The 21,872-nt window shown below is 38.1% G+C and overlaps 1 protein-coding gene across 17 annotated transcripts in view; it reads right to left on the bottom strand.

The window, feature by feature from the left end:
• Nucleotides 1–21,872, bottom strand: part of TRAF3 (TNF receptor associated factor 3) — a 69,335-nt gene that overhangs the window by 27,509 nt on the left and 19,954 nt on the right. For 13 of the 17 annotated variants that reach the window (XM_015631268.2, XM_015631270.2, XM_015631271.3 and 10 more), the window contains 5 exons: nucleotides 20,927–21,070; nucleotides 6,484–6,740; nucleotides 3,447–3,498; nucleotides 1,112–1,216; nucleotides 52–219 (listed from right to left, as the gene is read on the bottom strand). In XM_015631268.2, the coding sequence (XP_015486754.1) occupies nucleotides 52–219; nucleotides 1,112–1,216; nucleotides 3,447–3,498; nucleotides 6,484–6,725 (567 nt within the window). In that variant the 5' untranslated portion in view covers nucleotides 6,726–6,740; nucleotides 20,927–21,070. Of the gene's footprint in view, nucleotides 1–51; nucleotides 220–1,111; nucleotides 1,217–3,446; nucleotides 3,499–6,483; nucleotides 6,741–20,926; nucleotides 21,870–21,872 lie in introns of those variants that run through there. The other 4 variants (XM_015631267.2, XM_033514964.1, XM_033514963.1 and 1 more) reach the window with 2 other exon arrangements.

Genomic DNA, 21,872 nt, shown 5'->3' with positions numbered 1-21,872 from the left:
TCTATATTAATGTAGGGAATCTTGATGTATATACAAAAGAAAATACTGCACCTGCAACATAATCATTGGGACTTGGCTTTTACAGTATTTACAGGTTGTCTCCCGGTATTTGCAGGTCTTCTCTACATGGTCTGGCAGATCTTTTCTCAGTATTTTTTCTTTGCAATCAGCACGAGGACATGGGAGTTCTTCAAACTGACAATCAGTTCTCAAATGCATCTGAAAGATTAAAAAATAAAAAAAAAAAGTCAATCCAATTAAGTTTTATGCATGTCTTCCACCCTTTGAAGACATCCAACATTAAATAACTTCAAAACCAAAGTAACGAGAGTTATTTTGTGAACTGCATCACACAAGAGCAAACACTGACAGATCTACTCAGGAATACACTTCTGACTGTTCAGTCCCTTTACCTGACACCTGATTTCACTGTATTACAGATGTACATGAGCTACTTCTACACTGAAAGCATTCTAACACAGCACAAAATTCTCCACAGGCTATTTAAAGAAAAGGTAAGCACTGTTTTTAAAGGTATATTATTCCACATACACATAGATGCTGCTTTAATTTGTTTAGGTACGTGAGCTTGCTCACTCAAAGCAACAATCTACACATCTCACTGCAAAGTGCTGTGCAGCCATTTCATACAGCTGCTGAATTACTGAATTACTGCTTATCTCATGCCTTCACCAAAACAGCTAGAGGTTATTTTACACAGCTCTGGAGAACCCAAAGGTTCCATTTCACACAAACACCACGTGAGGGGATTAAGATAAATAAAAACACACCAAAATAGAAATTAAAATTTCTCACATTTGTCAAGTACACATTAAGATTCTTCACTATTTTATTTTTCCTTCCAGTTCTCATTTGGTTCATCCATTTATATTTATAAGCTTTAGTGCCAGACAACCACATGATTTTTCACAATTCCTTACAGTTCATAAAAATGCTGAGCTTCAAAACAATTTATATCTATTTTAACAGTTATAAACCACATTAACCACCAGTGAGAGCAAGTTAAGAAACTGACTGCGATTTTAGTTCGTAAGAAGCTTTCTTCATTCTTTAACTCAAAAGAAAGCTTGTAACTTTTAGGTTAGCTTACCAGTAATTGACCCAAAGATAGCTGTTCCTTACAGCCCTTGTTTTCATTTCTGCAGTATATTTGAAGGGCAAGTAGTTCTCTCCTGCAACAATTATCTTTAAATACCTGAAAAATCAAAAATCACTTTATTTTAGAAACTGAAAACCACTCAAGGATATGCAAGTTCAAATAAAGTAGAAGCCATGCAATTCAGCTACAGCAGTGTCATTCAATTCCAGCTTTATGTGCCAGAAATAAAATCCTGCTACTCTATTTTTCTATAATGTGCACAACACTGAGGCCCCTCCACTGTGAAGCAGCTCAATGAAAGTGTATTTGGACAGATCCTCTACTACTGTTTCAGTTTTACTATAAATACAGTAACGGGAAAGGTACAAGAAAGCACCAAATTTGCTGCTATTTGCTTGCCAATATTAGGCCTGCACAAGCTAGAACTCTCCATTGTTTGGGGAGCTGCTGAATTAGGCACAATACCATAAGACAAAAGAGACTCAAAGCACAGTAGTTTGGAGGGGAAGTGTTTCATAGATGGATTACTAGATTGGTTGGCTGGAATACCTACTTCCATTTCAGTGGCAACACATAATTACAGGTATTTTTTAAGGTTTTGGATGGAAGGAGGTTTTTTTATTTCACAAATAAGCAGACTTTAACTATCTCTCTGTTTTAATGTCTATAAGCACTTTTAGCATTTTTTTTTCTCCACAAAAGAACTGGAAGAAGTTACAAATAGAGAGGCTGGGGTTTGAGTTCTACACCTTTTACGGGAGATATCCCGTAAGAGACAACACAACTGAACTCTCAAGGAGCCAAATTATGAAGGGCAGGCACTGGAGAGAGACAAGAATTGAAAACCATTCCTGCTACTTTAAAGCCCAAAACCAAAGAGATGAACTTCTAATTGTTTTTCATCTGCTTTAATAGCCACTAAGAAATACCTTAAGAACCAAGCCCAACCTGTGACTGCTTCTCTGATAAACAGACTCCTGTGATACTGTGTACACTGCAGCACTCCTGTAATTATAGAATGGTTCTGCATGCTAACACTTAACCAAGAATTATGATCCACCTGCCCACAGTGACTATGAATCTATCCCCAGTATCAGAGGGGAACAATCTGCAATCTCTCTCATCTGATCTCATCTGACACAGGTCACTGATTTCTATTTACTTTTCAGAAGCATGTGGGAAGTTTAATGAATCAACAAGTCTCATTTAAATAATCAATTGGCTATGCTGCAGTATCTTTTCCAAAGTTAATTCACAGGGTTAGTATGCAGAGTTTTGTTGACTGAAGACAAGGTAAGAAGATGACTTTTAAAGTTTGGCAAAGACTATCTAGAAGCATTTCTGTGATTTAGGACTTCAGCACTCTGTGGGAAGAGAGGTTTCCAGTTTCATGAAAAACACTGATTTGCACAGTTAGTCTAACAGGTATTTAATATACATTGGCCTTCTTGTCCTGTTATAAAGACACTTGAAGTTTCATAATAAATGTACATATTTATGTATCTTGAGAGCCAGAAAGTCAGAGTTGAAAGAACAAATAAATTAGGCATCATGACTATTGGTCTGAGTTTGTGAAGAGTCCATCCATGTCAAAAACAAATTATGCTGAACACTGTTCAGAGAACTATTCTGGATGAAAACAAGGAAAGATTAAAGTATCCATCAACCTTTTCTTGAAAATGGTTTCAAACACAAATACTCATTTAGGCAAGAAAGACTACTAGCACAAATTATATAAAACCACATAAACCATGTACTAAGCCAAGAAGTTTTTCTCCCTTCAGTGTTTCAAAGGCAGATAAAAGTTCTGATGTGAAAAACAGTGAAGAGGGTATCACTGAAATAACTTATACATGTTGATAATGATGATTCCATTATCATTACTGTAACTCCCCACTGTCCTAATCCCAGTGGGATTCACTGAATACCACGCTATAAAAGAGATGAGTGAAACAGCAGCCACTGGTCTAGAGCCAAATCAATGTTCACCTAGACCTGTCACATCCCTGCATCTATAGGAGATGGAGTATTTCTTATCATCCTCTTGTTGATGGGAGGACAACTGCAGTGTGTTGCTGCAGCTCCCAACTATGAATACGAGGTGTGACACCTGTCTGAGCTTTTTGGGATGAAGCTGACATGTTTTCTACCATGAGGTTAACAGGAAAAATGAGCCACCTATAAAATGCATGGTTTAGGTTTTTTGACAAACCTACCTTTTTAGGCAGACTATTAGGCTTATGAAATAATTACCACATAACAGCAACACAACTTGTGCACTCCACACAGTTGAATACTCTTGAATAAGAAACAATTTTAACAATACCTTATCTTTTACTATGCTTTCTTGACACGCTGTACATTTTGGACTAGAAGACCTGAAAAGAAAGAACTACTTTAGCTCATTGGGCACTTAGTTTTGATTATTCAGTACATTCTAAAACCACTAAAAATGAATATAGTTCATTACAAGGAGAAAATACAACATTATTTCAATAAATTTGAACATTTGAGTTTTCAGTGTGAAATATTTGGCATTCCCAAAGAAGTAAGACCACCACAATGTCTCCAGACAACTGCACAGTGGCTTTCAAGTCTGCAAAATTCATTCCGTATTTTTCAGTCTGCACCTGATCCAAGACTGTTGTCACTTCTCAATCTGTGCAAACAGGCAAAACATTGTCTCTTCAATTACTGCTTTTCAAACTATACCTAATGAAAATTTACTCTCTCTGACAGTCAGCTATGCATTAAAAAAGTATTTATATCCATCTCCTTCAAGTCTGTTCTGGTTTTAGCAACTGTTACAGATGCTTGCTGCCTCCTTTATCTGAACTACTGCCTTTTATCTGTCTTGGTGAACTAATCACCAAACTTGTGACCTCCTGGAGAACAGGCAAAATCAGGAGCAGGGCAGAATGTGAAGAGAAACTGCAGTGCAGAAAACATGAGTTTCTAGAGCTGTTTCTGGCTCAGACCTGCCAAGTGTTGTAGTGCAAACCCCTCAGAATCATAGAATGGATTGGGCTGGAAGAGAGCAAAGCTCATCTGGTTCCATTCCCCTGCCATGGAGAGGAACACCTTCCACCAGACCAGGCTGCTTCGTTCCTTTTTAGCTGTTTTTCCCCACATAAAATGGGAACAGTCAAAATTATCTCTCTTGTAAAGCACCGAGACAAAAAGCACCAGGTAAAAGCTGCATGAATTCTTTCATAAAGCAACTCCCTGACAGGCTACCTAAGCTGTGGCTGCTAGCAGCAGTGCAAATCAATGTAAAAGGCTGAAAAAGTTCAATTATGTTATATAATCTGTATGGTTATTTCAAACCATCTTGCTGGTTTCTCCTCTTCAAACCAACCATTTTGTGTCTCACCATATTTCTGAGCATCTTAAGTACCTTGAAGCTTCAGTATCTGTAATGCTTTTCATAAGTCAGGAAAAAAAAAAGGAATCTGAACTACATCAGGGCATATAGTGTTTAATACAATGTCATGCTTTCCTTGCTCTTACTGAATTCACTCAAGCATCCAACTTGCTTTTTCAAACTACTCTTGCATACTGAGCAGACATCTTTACTGCTTTATCTCCACTAACTCCCAATTCCTGTCCTCAAACAACCCTGGAACAGAAGTTGCTAGCATATAATTAGTGTGTTTGTGTATGCAGCAGCATATGAACACTGAATGAAAAAATTTTATGCCAAATACAGGACCAACATAAACCTATTTTATTTTCAATTTTATGGCATGCTTTTTATTTTATTTTTTAAAAAAGCTGGGGGGGGGGAGATGTAAATTTTATTTTAATAAAAGATTTGTTTTCAACAAGCATTTATAGTGAAATAACTCAAAGGCCTTAAGCACATGTCCTTTTCAGTAACAGACTGGTTGGAAAGTCAGGAAGATAAAATTACACATACTCTAGCTACACTGTAATAAGCACATGTGCATGTCTCACAGCAGGAAAGGAAAATTGCCCAGACCCTAGAAATGCCAGAATTGTTACTGCTTAGATTGTCAAGGATCTGCTCTGTCAACCTGTGCACATCCAAGCATGGCAGGTATTTGGTTTTTTGCAGTCACTGTTACTAACCATATAAGAGCCATCCAAAAATAAGTACTGAATAAGAAATTACTGCAGTTATTAAATCCCACACCTCAATTGACACTTTGTATCAAAATAAAAGTTGGTGGGATTTTTTGTTGTTGTTTTAAATTTGAAATGCTGTAGGCACAAAACCTGCAGGAGAGTGTTAGTGAGCTATGGACCCTTGTGTTTGCCCAGTACAGAGATTGAGCATTGTAGTAACTTCCATACTCCTTTGCCATGATGCATGTAGTCTTGGCTTAGATATCCAAGTATTAGATATCAGATTACAGTATTTCCAAGTGACATATAAACCAACATTTAGAGTCAGAGTGGTCACAGAAAGTAAACAGATCGCCAAGGCTTCCAAAGTCAAATGCTCTCTCTGACAATAGCCCAGCATGCAACATTCATCAAGCCAAGCGTCTTCTGTATTTCTGCTTTTCCAGTAATAAATGAACCTATTTGCTGCTTATGCACCCCAGGAGATTAAAGTGTCTCCAAACATTACACAAAGTTTTGCAATCACACTACTGAATACAACCAGCAGAAATGCACTAAAGTTGAGAGGCAAAGAAATCTATTGATGCACAGGTACCTCTTAAAACCAAGATACTCCCTGAATGACTGCACTTTTATTCTTATCTAGACTGGGAAAGATTGCACCTCTCAGCATTCATTTTACATCTATATCATTCACTTACCCTCTCCACTCAAACATCTCAGTAATAGCGATGCCAGCCTTTCTGACCCTCCTGCAATCCACAGGACACACAAGTCCCATAACAAACATAGCAAGGGTTACAGGGAAACTGCTCCACAAGCAGTCACATTTATCCAAGTGTCCCAGCACCCATCTCTGAGGCTGGGTCCACAGCCAGATTAGCTATCACCACCCCAAGGAATGTGTACAAGCTCACTTCCTCACACAGACAATTTACTGTGTGTATATGACACCACAGTACTCAAGTTAGAAGTCTTGCAAAACAGCTACTCCATTTGGCCTCCACAAGGAATGAAATTCTTACCTAACACATTGCTACACAGGACTACACCACCTTAACAATTGTTCCAACAATATTGATAGAAAGCTCAGTTGTCTTACCTGACCCAGAGTACAGCACAAATGTTTGCACCAGCACACAGATAACAAATACTCAAGCAAGAAACAGTGGAAGGTTCAACATATTCCTAAAGCTGCAATGATGTTCACAGTAATGTCAGTAGTTCACAACATTTAAAGGTATTAACACACTCTACCAGAACAAACAACATACCTCAGCAAGGCATTCATGCAGGTTTCACAGAATCTGTGTCCACATTCAGTCTGTTTAGGATTGCATAAGATGAGGTGACATTTTTCACATTTGTACTTATCTTCCACGGCATTCACAAATTTCTCTTTGTAGCCACCTTGCTCTGGAACATAGATGGATGCTGATGGACTGCGGTCAGGATTGGCCCTCTGCTGTACCATTTCTACAGATAAAGGGGGTTCTGACTTCTTACTGGTGTCCATGCTCTAAGATACTTTCTGTGAATCAAAAGAGAGAAAAACTGAGAAATTAGGACCTCTTTCACCATTTCAATAAAATAATCAGAGCATCTGAGAGACTGCATAAAATCAGCAAGCATCAAGAACAGATGTGTGTCCACACATCATGTGAATGTAAGACATACATTACTGCCTGAGTATATTCAGCATAGCAAATCCGTAAAACAGTCTACATATTCAAAGGCTCTAGAAAGCAAAGAATTAAAACCTGTTCCTGAAAATGAAGTGTTAATTCTGTCCATTGCTCTAGGAAAATATAAGGGATTCTTTCATATCTTTCTCTCTCAGCAAAGTATTGCTTAGTACTGGAGTCCAACTATTAGAGGCAGCAAGAGGTGTGGTAAAGAAGGTGCTCTGGTATTGCTCAAATGCTACTGCAAAAGCCCACAACCACCTGTGTCCTGCACAGGGTATCCAGAGCCTGCCCAGCTCCCCTGCTCACCTTTCCTGTCTATCCCCTTGCCATGGCACAGTGTAAGACACGCTGCTTTAAGTCTGCTTTACAACACCACAAAAGGGTTTTACTTATTAGATATTTTCCAACCTTTTCACTGCACATCTGCACCTGAAGAGAGCAGCTAAGCAAAGTCTATCTGACAGCAGAGAAGTGCCTATGTAACATGGCCATTTGATTAATTTACCAGGGCTAAGCACAACTGACAGGTAGCTGAGAAAATAATTAATCCAGCTGAAGAGTAAATTACAGTACCTATTATCTTGGACAATCCATCTTCTAGGTCAACATGCAAAGCATTGGAAGAGCAACAGAGGAATAATATCCCAGGTTAAGTTTTAAAATGTGTTTTCAATCATTTCTTAGCTAATCTAGTAGTCAAACAAGTGTAAGTGCTTTTAGAAAGGCTCAGCATATACAGGAGAAAGCACAGTCAGAGGATACAAAAGCTATCTGCCTATGAGAAGTGTGTGGCTATCTGCAAGGGGAAAGCAAACTTCAATTTCTCTCCATGTTTACTGGTAATTTAGATGTAAACCTATTCCACTGCTCTGCAGTTGCCTCAACTGATAGGGTTATAATTCAAATTTTTAGAAGCAGAATAAAGAAATAAGGCCCAGTTCACTTCTCCAAGTATATCCACAAATGCCACAAGGAGAGTCAAATGCCTTACCAATTCCAAATACACAAACCCTCCTGTACATAGTTTCTGTGATATCTTACCTTCCCCCTTGCTAAGCCCAAAACCATACACTCACTTGTAGATAATTTCGGTACAGAATTCTCCATGTAAACTAAAGGGGTATGGAATTATCTTTGATTTCTGATGCCATTACTTACAGAAATAAAAGACAAAATCATCGTGACTCAATGCTGAGACCATTTCATCTTTTTACAACACCAGCTAAGCAAGGGTAGAGATGCTGAGTGAAGAATTCTAACTTCACAGCCCCCTTGCCCAGGGGAAAGCCTCTCTGACCTCCATCAAACTCACAGAGAGCCCAAGGAACCCATCCTCATCACACAGACCCACTGACTGCATCTTATTCAAACCAACACAAACACACCCAAAAAAACATGAAAAAACCCAACAGGTTCTATGAACTGAAAAGCTACTATAAATTCTGATCCATAATTCTGAATTAATGCTAGTCTGTTCCTTGTCTGCTCTTCAAAGACTACAGAGACTTATGTCTTGACACAATATGTGAAAGAACCGAAAAGTCTGGGCTGAACTGAAAGTGACTCACACTTCTCATTAATGAGGAAATTCAGATTATTTCAGACTTTAGCTAGAGTTTCACCAGCAAGCATAAAAACCCAGCAGGTAATAATGACACTGAAGAGGCAACTCGAGATTGTAACCAGCACAAAAGAAATGGGATTGACGTTGAGAACATGATTCAGACAAGGAGGTTCACAGAAGTGCCATGAACGAGAAAGGAAAGCAGATTCCAAAAGTAGTCTAGATTTAGACTGCCCAAGGGGTGAGTGCTGCTGTTGTGTATCAGTGGCTGGACATAGGGAACTGAAGTCATAAGCTTAGGACCTGACACTTTTCTGTGCTTGTAAGAGAAAAAAAATAAGCAAGAGATGGAAAAAAGTGGAACTCCTTAGGTATCCAGACTGCTGAAACCTAGCTAACTATGGACTTGCTTCCCATGTGCAATTGGAAAAGCTTCATTTGGCACTTGCAGTTTAGAAACTAAATGTTTCAGTTCCTTGACTTATAGATACTAATACCTCTTTTCCCTCTGCAGCTGTGTATTTTCTAAAATCATATTCAAGACCTCCACTATTCTATCAATTCCTGAAGTCAAAAGCCAACCTCAAGCATGTTGATTTGTAGAAACAATTCAGGAAGCATTACTTTTCTTAAAATGATAGAAAAAAACAAGGCATGACCTGCTTCTGACCCACAAAAGAAATACAGAAAAAGAGGTACTAAAAGAGATGCTGACAGGAGAATTGTCAGTCAAGAGAGCACAAAGTTCCCAAACTTGCAAGTCACAGTCCACAACTATGAATGTCTGCTTCTCCATTAAGTTTCTTCCAAACAAAAAGAAGCTAAAGATGATTGGAGATGTGAAGTCTTCCAAAAGCAAGACTTCTTCAAAACAAAACTGAATAATTAGTCACAAGGAGGCAGGCAGGCAGGGGTGACAGAAGAATATTCAAGACTTAACACAGACACAGTACCCAATGCCAAATGAGCAGCAGGTGAGAGTGTCACAGAGATATGAAACTGCTCTGGGCTGGACTGTCAGCTGTCAAGAGAGAGATTTCACACCAGAATAAACTGTACAGGGTGCAACAGGACTCCGCTTTTGGACCTGACATCTTGGATATCTTGTCACAGAAAACAAGCAGAAAGCACACTGACAAATAAAACACATTATGCAATATGCCTAACAGTCAGATTTGTCTGCCTTGGGTTTTGTATTTATTTTATGAAGAAGTATGTCAGACCAGAAAAGCAAAACAAGCTCAGCAACAGAGCAGCCAGATTGGTGAGGAATTCTCTTCCACAACACTGAATGCCAGCATTTTCTTGTGCAGCAAAACTAGGAAGCCGTTCATGAAGTACTGTCATAAAATACAACAGAGCATTGAGCTTACAAGACCACCACAACCTTATCCCAATGAACAAGCTGTAGTGAACAAGGGGATGGGGAGATGTCTGTCTGTATGCACAGAGCTTTGTCCTCATGCATATTAGTTAGATGCTCCCACACCTGCATGTGGGATCAGTGGTGAACACAAGCACAGATAATACAAACATTCCAGCTGCCACCCTTTTGCAAACAGCATTCTGTTATAGTTTCCATGCCACTACAGGGTGTCATCTGCAATGGCTTCTCTTCCTTTTCAGGAACCTTTAACAGCAGGACTCAGATTATGCCCCCGTAATCATGTTTCAAACTGCCAGCAAAAAGCAATTTTGAAGTCACACCTCAGTAAGATACTCTGTTCTTATGGCAGTGAAGTTAACATACCCCAAAGAGCGGGGAGAGGAGCCTAGCTATGGCATTCAAGATGGGCTAGTTCTGGTGGGGGCCTCTGACTCCTAAAGGCATGGCATCCAGCCTAAGACTCTGGTTCTTGTTCAGCAATCTAAATCTTAATGCCCAATTAATCACCAGCTAGTTCTTACACACCAGTTTCTTATCTGTGGGAAAAAATTGTCATAATAAAAGTATGACTTTTAGATGTCTTTTAAAACTGTTAAACCTTGGACAATCACTTTTCAGGACAGATAAGCATTTAAAGAAAAAAAGAGGCACAGTCACCAAGGTTGGTTCTGCCCACTGTGGCTTGTCTTTCAGGCACATCCCCTGCAGCCAGCATTTGCTAACACTCACACCTGAGTGGACCCTGTTGTGGCCATCAGACAGGGGACACTGTGACACTGGCTTGCTCCAGCCTTGTCACTAATCCTGTTCAATACAGGTGCTGTTCAAGCAACTGAGGCCCAACCTCAGCTGACACTTCAAGCTGTATATACTGCACTGAAGGTCAGAACAATCTGTTGGTGCTTAATACTAAAATCAGTACAGAGACCTAGAAACTGGAAGCAAAAGTGAGTTTACTCACAAAGTTGTTCCGAGAATTAGGAAGCACGGGAATTCCCAAACGAAAGGCATTTGCTCTTTCCTCATTTAAGCAAAAGGGTTCCAAGTAGGTAAGCAAATAATGAGTTGTTCTCACTGCACAAAGAGCAAACATCTTAAAAATCTGCACTCATGTTCTGTATTACCACACATCTTTATGATTTGCTCTTTGGGAATAAAGGCAGTTTGTACATAGAAATACAATAAAGCTTCCATAAAAATTCAAAATAAATTTGCATCCTAAGGAAAACAGAAAAAAAAATTATATAAATCTAAAACACTCCTAAAAATTTGATTTCACTAGGCACCATGGACGGAGCCTAGAAAGATCTGCATGAAGACAGTTTCACTATATTGACAATATGAAGTAAGCTTTTGCCACAGATTTAAAATTCAAAAAGAGCAAAAAGCTATTAGAAATAAATGTTTTCATTACAGTACCTTAGAAGAGAATAATGCATGACACGGTTTAATTTGGTTATTACTACAGGACAGTGAAGCTTTTTGATCAAATTACAATTTGCACTGAGGAGTTCCTCAAACAGAACAGCACTTCATGCACAATATCTAAATTAAGCTCTGAAAGAGAAACCTAAAGTGGGACAGGGAGCTTAAGATCAGAGCAGAAAAGTAACCTTTCCTCTTCAAAAAAATTTTGTATCTAAAATGTGTAAAAGCACACAAACTTCAGCATCTCATCCTAACTAGGTCATTTTTTTGGGGTAGCCTGGGGTATAATTTTTCAATGTAAGCTTTTAATTATATAAGAGCTTGTGATTCTGCTGTCCCTCCTCTCAGCCTCCCAAAACCACATGGGAAACAACTGGGCAGTTTTCATGAAAATGAACAGCTATGAGGGGAACAGAAAGAGAAACTTAATGTAGTGTCCCAGAGAGCAAGAGGCTATAGAAGTGCACCACCATGGTGTGACAGTGTCCAGACAGATACAAACCAGCCAAGAACACCTGCTCCCTCTTGTCCCACCAAGCTTCATGGCCTTAGTCTCCTCCCATACCATAAAAGCAGGGCTGAACTGGAGATTTAGAGTGTTTTTGTTATTTGAATCCTTTTTTCTTTGGGTTGGGTTTGTTGTTTTTTTTCTGAGGAGTGGGGAGCAGGGGTAAGAAAAGGGATGTAGAACACAATTAGTAGGAAAACAGACTTCACCAGTTTCACTGCTCTTCACAGAATCTTCTTCTATACTCCACAGATATCCTCAGAGACAGATAACCAGGAGAGGTATTTCCAGATCGTCAGTCTTTCCAGCTCACTTGCTTTCTATCACCAAGAATTATTGCTTCAAGTTAGCACACAGAAACCTTTATCTTAAAATTAAATTATTAAAGCAATCTGAACTTTTCCTCTTATATTTCAGCATTTTATAGCATCTAATAAATTCCTAGCACATACTGAAAAGAATGTCCATCTTTCTTTCACCATTTTCAGACAAGTCTTATGAGTTGGTTCTGCTCCCAAGTGCTATTGTAATATGCAACACATATTGGCATACTCTGATGTCTTGTTAAAGCAGTAATGCAAGCTGAAAGCAGTATATCGGTGACAATATATTATCAGTTTACTCAGGGCACACATGTCAAAAATGATTAAAATAAGGCTGAGCAGGGAGGCTGCTGTGGGAATCTTGACTCTGGAGCTCTCAAGCATGAAAGGGTCCCACTGCAGAATATCATTCCCAACATCCACCACACCTCAGCCTGGCCTTCTGGCAAAAGCCCACTGCTGAGTCTGGGCAGGGGCACTGAACAACAGATAAATAAAATGCAAATGGCTTGAATCACTCAAAATAAGGACTCAGGCCATGACTGAGGCAGCACTGGAGTGGCAGGTTTGAAAGCAGATGATCATCCATCAAATTTGTTTTGTGTGAGGTCAGAGGTCTTGGCACATCCACTCCTCTTGTTTGCACAGGGGAAATATTTTATTTTTTTTTTACCTGCATGCATTTTCCATGCTTGAAATGCTATCTACTATTTCTCTTGAGGATATACATATAGGACCAACTAACCATAGGTTTAGGGATTTCCAGGACATGCTCTGAGAGAATATTCTGAGGAGGGTAAGGAAGGATTGCTAAGTCACCAATGCTGATACAACTTTACACAGTGAGAAATATGAGACCACTTCTCACTTTTTTTATATTAACACTCAAATACTAAGTCTAATTCCTGTACAGAAATGAAAGCAGCACTGATATTTAAAACTTCTTTTTCTCTGTGCTAAAATAAATAGGCTATTTTAACTACTTTAAACTTTGCCCTTCAATTTCACAAGCACACGCTTTCCTTGCTGTGAAGAAGACCCGGAGATCACGCATATCATAGAATAGATAAAGACCAACAGGAAAAATCAGTGCTTGGATATAAGCAAGTAGGGCAAACATCTGAAAAGAAATGTGAAAAAGATGTGCACTAAGCATTCTCCACACAGGAAGCTTCTGCCACTTGCAAGCTCTCCACAGCCGCTCATCAATGCAGTATCCCAGCTGCTGAGCTTGGAAGGCACCTCTGGAGGTCCAACCTCCTGTTCAGAGGAGACCATCTTCAAAGTCAGCTCAGGCTGCCCACTGCTGAGCTTTCACAACTACCTGGGTGAAGAAACTGCAACCTCTCTGAGCAGCTTCTCCCAGCACAGGGAGTGTAAGGGGTGTGAGGAGTTTTTATTGCAGCAATTATGATGTGATTCTCTAGGCAGCAAAAAGGCCTGTTCTGATACTTGAACTGCTATGATCTCAAGCAATTAAACCACACTTCACCACAATCTCCACAGGCTTGAGCCTGTAGAAATTATTGAACAAATAGGAAAACTATTTTTGGTTTGGAAGGTACAGGCTATTCCTTTTTTTTGCAATCTGACCTGAAAATCAGAAGTATAATCAAAAGATATCATGATATTCTTGCAAAAGAACAACCATGTGTGTCATTGAATCACAAACATTGTCTATTTCCCATCTTCTAGTTTGCAAGATGACTGAAGAGCTGAAAATAAACAGTAAGTTATGTTTTACATTGTTTTATTCTTTTAACTTATCAATTTCCTTGGCTGTATTTCTTTCAAAAACGACCCTACACACCCATGTGAAGCATCTGAGAGGATTAAATAAAACAGCACCCCTGTACAAGGGATCTCAATTTCACAAGTCTGCTGGACTATGCTGTCATGAAAAAGCTCTAACATACACTCCCTCCTGCTCAGTGTAACAAATGTGGAGATTCTAATGGACAGATTTGGAAAGTAATTACATAAGCACTAAGAGGTTAGAACAGAAACGTTTTTTTACTAATAACATAGTATTAACCAAGTTCAGAATGCCCAAGAAGACGGGGACTGACACTTTCAGTAACTACCAATAATATGCTGAACACAATTAACATAGTCTAACATATATTTCACTGCATGAGAGAAAAAAACCCCACAATTCTTAAAGGGCTTAAATTTTATCTATTAAAAAGAGACAGCAGAAAAAGTAAGTCAGTGCCATTAAGAAAAGCTGATTTTTATGTGACACTATGTTCAACTTTTACTTTTTTTAAAGTTTACAGCATCTCTTTGAGTCATGACACATGGGCTGGCAAAACAGCTTTAAGATTCAGCCTGAGGCAGCAATAAAAATAAAGTGTTTGTATTTTGACTTACACTTGCTATCTACAGCTCTCAGTAATTACTTCCTAATCTCACTGGGCTACCAAAATACAGTATAAAGTCATCTGAAGTACAAGAAATCAAAGCATCTTTTAGAAATCAAAAGACCTCTTAAGCTTTGAAAGCCTGGGTCACAAGACAACAGATAAGAGAAATACTGTCCAAGCTCACCATGTGTATTTTTCTGCATTTCCAATTCCAATTCAGCTTCCTGTACATTTCCTCTTTTCTCTCATGCACCCCTAGACAAAGCTATTGCATTTCACCTATGAAGTTAACCCCCAGCTGTGATCTGTATTTCTATACAAGGCTTTTAGTAGAAGCAGATAAAGAACAGGAAACATCAAAAGATTATCAGATGATCACAGAACAAAGTACACTTTAATCTCTTCCTCTGCTGTTTAGGGGAAGTCCATGATTGAGATACATATGACAGTCCTATGGGAGGGGAAGTGGATGAACACTATGAATTTTTTATTTTTTTTAACTTCTGGCTCTGTTTACAGAAGAGAAGTTCTATCTTCCACAGAAGAAATATACTCAGATAAAATATTCCCAGAAAAGCCATGAAAATCATCATATTTGAAATTAAAGGTAGTTTCCTCTTTCAAAATGGTTTTATATGTGCTTTGAAGAGAGAACTAGGAAAAACCAGCTTATATTTGCATTAGGAGTACTCTGCTTTTACAGAAAGCTATTTCCATCAATCCAGATTTCCTCCAATTCCTGTTTTACAGCAAGCCTAACACTTCCTTTAGTTTTGCTGCACAGCACACAAGTCTTTGGTTCACATGATACAAGTGGTATCCAAACAAAAACCCCAACTGCTCACTAAGATTCCCACTCCTGCCTGCTGTGACTGGGCAACAAGACATTTGAATCAGCCATGATAAACCCCAGCAAGATCAACAAGGGTTAAGGAGACAGCATGTCCCAATCATCCTGACCCTGGTATACAGCCCTAGAAAATGATGTCTCATCCTCTAGTGACCTGGTCTAGTCTCCTTTTCCTCCCAAAGTGTGCCTTCAAGAAAAATCTGCTGCATGAATAATCAGGAACAACTTATAAACTATAGCAGCTGAAGACAAAGTCTCTTCATCTCTGAAATGACCAAGTAGTAGGAACCAAAAATTAATTCCAATATTTACCTCAACCTTTTCTTTGTTCTTAAACCAAGATGTATCAATCAATGCTATTCTTTTCCTTTCTGTTAAAGAGATCCTCAGCTTCAAATGTAACAATTTCAAGTCTATCAGAATAGCAGAAGATAATCCTCAAATCAGAGTCCACCTATGTACACTGCTGTCTGCCAAGTGCATGAAGAGTATTTCTGCATTGCCAACTCCTGACAGAGTTCATCTGTGCTGTCTCTTAATGAATCCAGCCTTGAAATCACAGCAGAGGTAAAAACATAAGACAGGTACTACCTCATCTACAATTAGAAGAAAGTATGTGAAGGCAAAGGTGTCAGAGACCAGCAAATAAGAAGAAAAAAACCAAAAGCACTTCAAGAAGCTTATTATGAATAATTACTGCAAAACTGCCTTCTCAAGAATACCTACAAAATACTACTTAATTAATTTTTAAATGCAGCTCATCTTTAACAAAAATAGTCCTCCCAGGAAATTCTGAACACAGCAGAGCTTAGAGGAATCCTCTAAATGAAAAAGAATGCAACTTCAAGTATGGCTCGGCACTTTTTGAACTCAACACTGAAATGAAGTGCTGTGCAACTAGGAATGACCTTACGAGGAAAATGAAAACACAGTATCTCACTTCCACGTGAAGTTCTTTCCACTGTAACTGAAGTAGGTTTCCTAAGCCTACATCCAAAACTCAAAAAAGTCTATCTAACCTGTCTTCTATGGAAATTAACTCACTCTCATAAAACATTTCCTGCTCTTCCATTTTATACCAGTGAACATGGCCTACTATGAACACAGTTAAGAAAGAAATACTTTTTTTACACTGCCCTAAATACTAACCAAACTCTAGAAATTAACACAACCATGTAACATCATCAAAATATTTTATTGATCATTAAACTGCAAGGAAGAGATTTATTCATGCACAGAATTCAACCTCTCGCTAATCCCAAGTGAAATTTTCCACCATTCTACATGATGTCTTCAGCTTTGTCTGAATCCCTTATTTCTTATTCAGGAAGGAAAGCGAAAAAAAGAGACTAAAAGTAACTCTCTTTTCATTTGCCTGTATTTAATTATTTATCAGAATGTGCGGAAAAGAAAAACACTGCCCACTTATTTAATGAAGCAACAGCAGGTTTAACTTCAGTGATTTCAATATCTATACTGTACACTTCACTGTTTAGATTGTATTATCTAAGATCAACACCTTGGAGTTCAGGAAAAAATGTGGGAGTTCTGTTAAGGTTTTTCTATTAGATGAAAAAAACAAAACAAGTCACATTTGTAAATAGAACCTGGAAGAAAAAAAAAATTAAAAAATTAAAGACCCTCTAAACCATGTGTGCTAGAATTCCTAGTTATACTAAAGTACATTCCAGTTTCTACAGCTCTAGTAAAAAAGTACTACTGAAATTGAGTTTTCAGGAGAAAAACAGACCCTTTACCCAGACTTTTCATTGTATTTATAATCACAACTTCACATTCACTGCTATCTAAAGCATTTCTTACCTTTATTAAGGTGTTCATGGAGAAAACTGTGTTTTCCCTAACTGAAAATTTAGATTCACAGAACATGTCTCCCAGCAATGTAAGAAAGGAAGGAGCACGTTACTTCCTCTTGTAGTAAACTGACTAGTAAATTGATTTTAAGAATGTGCTACTGGAAGCCAAGTCCACAAATGCCTGCTGCTGCATGACAGTATTCAATTTTTCCAACTCTAAGATATCATTAAAAGACTCTTTTACCTGGAACCTGCATGCAATTTCCTCATTTCTCTCACAGTTTCTTCTAGTTTCTGTCTCTTCTCTGTGATTACTTTGCCAGCTAAAGTATGTTATTATTTTATCTTGCCAACCTTAAACGTTTTATTTGCTGCCTGCAGGTTTACATCAGCTGCAGTTCTGGAGGTTTTAGATCAATAGATATCACGGACATCTTGAGAACAAGCCATCTCTACAGCCCTGGGTCGGACAGGATACTACTAAGGACCAAAAATCCCCAGGTCTCTTTGAAGGTTTCTCTTGTACTGGATTAAGAGAACTAACAAAAATCAATGAGGATGTTATCCTTCTACAACATACCTAATGTGGAGGTTGTAAAAGTAATTTATAAATTTTTCTGACTGAACTTCACATGGCTACCCCAGAACCAAGTGTTTATCGTTGTTACGCAGCCAAAGAAAGTTTAATACAAGCGATCACAACCTTTCAAAGAAACTTCTGATAAAATTGTACTGTACTGCTGCTGCTTCAGAAACACATTAAAACTGGTGCATTCCACACCATCCACAAGGCCTTAAAGAGATGTGTCCTCAGATTTCAAGTATGAAGCTGACAGTTTTAGTCAAAAATTCTTTTCGCATGCTTATCGCCTGAGGGCTTCTTTAGTTAATATTAATGAAATCATGTTCACTTCTACCAAATAAATACTTTATAAAGCAATTCTCTTTAATGTATTAATGGCAATCTAACCTTTAAACGTGCATTTTTATTTTTTATTTTTGAAAATTCAAACCTGAAAGCTTCCAGGTGTTACACTAGAAACTAAATGAGAATACTCAGATTCCTTGGAAAATTTATGCTCATAAAGAATTATTTGCTTGTTATAAAGATTCACATAGGCATATTCTAGATATGCAGAATGAAAGGAATAATTTACAACTGGAGCAAATGCCAGATGTAAAAGTATGCAAAGGACACTCGCTGATAGAGCAAGGGGCTTAAGTCCTATGATTAGAGCTTATAGGATCTTCCACTGCTAAGGATCGTCTTCAGAGGAAAGAGTGCTGATTCCCACTTTTTGCAAATAACTTGTATCTAGGAAATGAAGTTTCCAGTATTACAGCAGTGGTTTGGATTTTTTTCCCCACCAATTCTACAGAATTGCTGCATGATTTTGACTTCATCACTTTATTCCTCCCTAAACTGTACAATAAGCAAAACACTACTTACCTTTTATAGCATCCCTGGCCTGAAGTGTTCTACATCAGTAGGAAGTACTATTTTTGGACTCTTTTACCAAGATTTTTCACCATTCTAAACCCTACTGGAAGTCTGAATAAAAAGAAGTAACTTACCCACACTTCTTAGTGTCATAAGAAATTCTTTTGTTTTACACAATACTTTCCAACTAAACTGCACACTGATGCTTATCCTAAGAAGCAATTTTAGGACCTGAAAACACTAGGTATAATATTGACAAACCTGCATCTCTCAAGTCACAAAATACATTAAAAATATTGTACTGTTGATCCATCAAGCCAGGATCAAAACAGTTCCTGGAACTCTTTTCCATCATTATACAGCATCTACAACACACTAGTGGATAGGCAAGAGAAAAAAAAAACAGAGTGGGGGGGAAGGTAGCTCCAAAGATTCTGTTAAGCATGATTCCTATTTCTTCTATACATCTGCTAAATTTAAAAGCAATTATTTTGAGGCCATGAGCAGCAAATTCTTAGTGGTATCTCAGAACAGGGAGTTCCACAGGTTAGACAAGTATCATAGTGTCAAAAAGTGGGTTTTGTCTTGGTGCTTTTGAAAACAATTTTCCATCTTTCAAGACAGTTATTCAGGGGGAAAAGAGAAATCATTAAACTAGGTATACATAAACTCATACTGCATTTTTATCTTTATATGGTCTTACTACTTTGCTAATTTATTCTCCAGGGTATTGACTGCACCAGAGTTATACTTATTCACTGACAGCTGTGCTGGTGATAGCTGTTATTAGTTACAGTGAAGGCTATCACATTTTGGAACAAGGATGGGTTTTGTTATCAATCCAAACAGCCTCTGTGTCTCAGTGAAATAAGGGACTTCATCAGGGCACTAACACAGAGAGGGCTGGCAACAGCTGTAATTAAGGCAAATCTATGGTACCTTAAGTTTAGCTGAGAGAGGACAATCCTAAATTTCTCTCACTTCCCACAAGAAGATTTTACATCTTTAATGATATGTCATCACCCAGCTTTTTAAAACCATCTCCAGATAATATTTTTAAGTGGCCTAAGCTGAATGTAACAGACACATAAGAGATCATCTCTCTCAGTACAAACCTTTTGTACTCACATATTTTCCTTTATATAGCCCCTTTTTTTTCCCTCATCTTCTCAGTTTTGGCCAGTAGTTTCAATCAATCCCTCCACTACCACACTCATGTTTTACTTTGATGCACAACACAAAAATCAACAACACAGATGCCAAAAGAATATATTGTAAAGATCTATTTTTCATCATACCAGCAATGCAATGTTGAATTGCTGGAAGGATTGCACATGAAAATTCAGACCAAAGTCATCAAAATAAATGCTCATTCTCACAGAATATTGTATTATATTTTTGACATAGAGAAGGAAATATTATGTGCACGACTAGAATTGGAAAACAGATTTCCAAGCACCTACTTCACAGCAGTAGTAAGACTGCTTAGGTAAAATGCTCTCTTCTACCCAAATAGTCGTGCTTTAGGAGAAGAAAAAAAAAAGTTACAATATCCTTAAAAAATGTAGCAGCAATTTGTCTCCTAACCAGTACCTAGCAAGCTTATGAAGTTTGGATTCAGTACAGCCCAGTCCAGTCATGCACCCAAACACAAGGCAAAAGAAACCTTTGAGAGAAAGTACATCAAACTGTAATTCCAAATAAATCTCCTTCAGAGTTTATTCAATGCTGTCAATGATCAGGTCTGACAAATGTGAGAATTCTCCCAGCAGCCAAAAAAACCCTTACATTAAAATGAAAGTAAGGATTTTACCATATCAGAGCCACAGAAAGCAGTGGCAGTGCCACCACAGAACATGCCATACAGGTGAGTACAGTTTCAGGTAAGAAACAAGTCAAGTCACAAGCATTAGAAGTTTAAAGGTGAGTGTCCAAACCTGTACTAACACAATTCCATTAAATGTATGCATTTTCTTAGTATCTAACCCTTTAGGAAAGGTTCGCCTTAAGAACAGGTTAAAGGACTCTTTCCCACAGATGCTGCCAAAACAGCAAAATGCTTGAAATCCTTTGCAGTTCTTTCCCAAACTTTGTTCTCACTGCTCTTTCCAATCTCTTCACTAATTACCTGCTAATAGGTAAACTCTGTATCAGTCTGGAAATTCTATGTTCCTTCTCATGTAACAGTTCCCCTTCACAGACAACTGAAGAGATGATAATATTGAAAACTGAGTTGTTAGCTTAAATAAAAGCTCTTGATTCCCAGAATCCATGCAACAGCTTTCTTGATCAAATCTGTGCACTTCTTCCCACACCTCCCCCAAATTTGGAAGACTCTGATTGCTTACATTTCCTCCGCTTTATTTGAATCTCATTTGATCCGCAGCTTGAGAAGAAAGAAGAATAGGCTTTCTCAATGCTCTGACAGGGTTCTCTTTACTCTCGCCAATAAAGGGAGCTTTGCTACAGTCTGCCTGGTTTCTTTCTTTGCCCTGAAGAAAGAAAAAGTTCGAGTTATATTACCTTCATTCAAAAACCCTGTAACAGGCTTTTCAGAATCTATCAAGGTACTCCATTAGTTTCATTAGACCAAACTAATTCTTAATGATGAATTTTAAAAATAACCTAAATGTAAGATAAATAACAAAGAACACTACACAAAACATATCAACGTGATTTTTAAACTATTGTTTTCTCCTCCACTATCGCTCACAAAGGACTCTTGAGGAAATAGCATTAAAGGAGAACATGCACAGTTAAAATCACAGATAATATTTCTTGCTTTCACAAAAGCAAGCACAAAAACTTCTCCACCCAGATACACTGTGGGTCATGACAGACTGTAAAAAAATCTTCAAAACAATGTCATTTTCTTGGAAAGTATGATAAATTCTATTTGAAAACACCAGCTCAATTCTAGGAAAATAATTAAGTGTTCTGCAGAGTGCTTCTTAAAAAATAACATCCCATGACAATATTCCAAGAGGTCATTAGACATAAGCAACTTAGTTTGGGGACGTTTGTTTGATCCTGGAATTTTTATAAGCAGAGAAAAAGAAGAAAATGGTCCAAAAGCATAATTAATACAAATCTTCATCAATCTGCATCTAAGTGCACTCTTAAACATGACATTAAAGTCCAACAAATGCTACCACAATGCCCAGGTCACCAGTACACAAAGTCTGAAGTCTCCACAGCCTCTCTCATCCTTGGGGATACCAGTACCATAAAGTATCATAAAGTCACCCCACGACACACGTCGAGGCCAACTTTTTGCGAGCACGCAGCATTCCC

Source organism: Parus major, chromosome 5 (genome assembly GCF_001522545.3).
Source record: "Parus major isolate Abel chromosome 5, Parus_major1.1, whole genome shotgun sequence".
In the NCBI taxonomy this organism is placed as follows: Eukaryota; Metazoa; Chordata; class Aves; order Passeriformes; family Paridae; genus Parus; species Parus major.
This window is presented reverse-complemented; position numbering and strand designations above follow the sequence as displayed.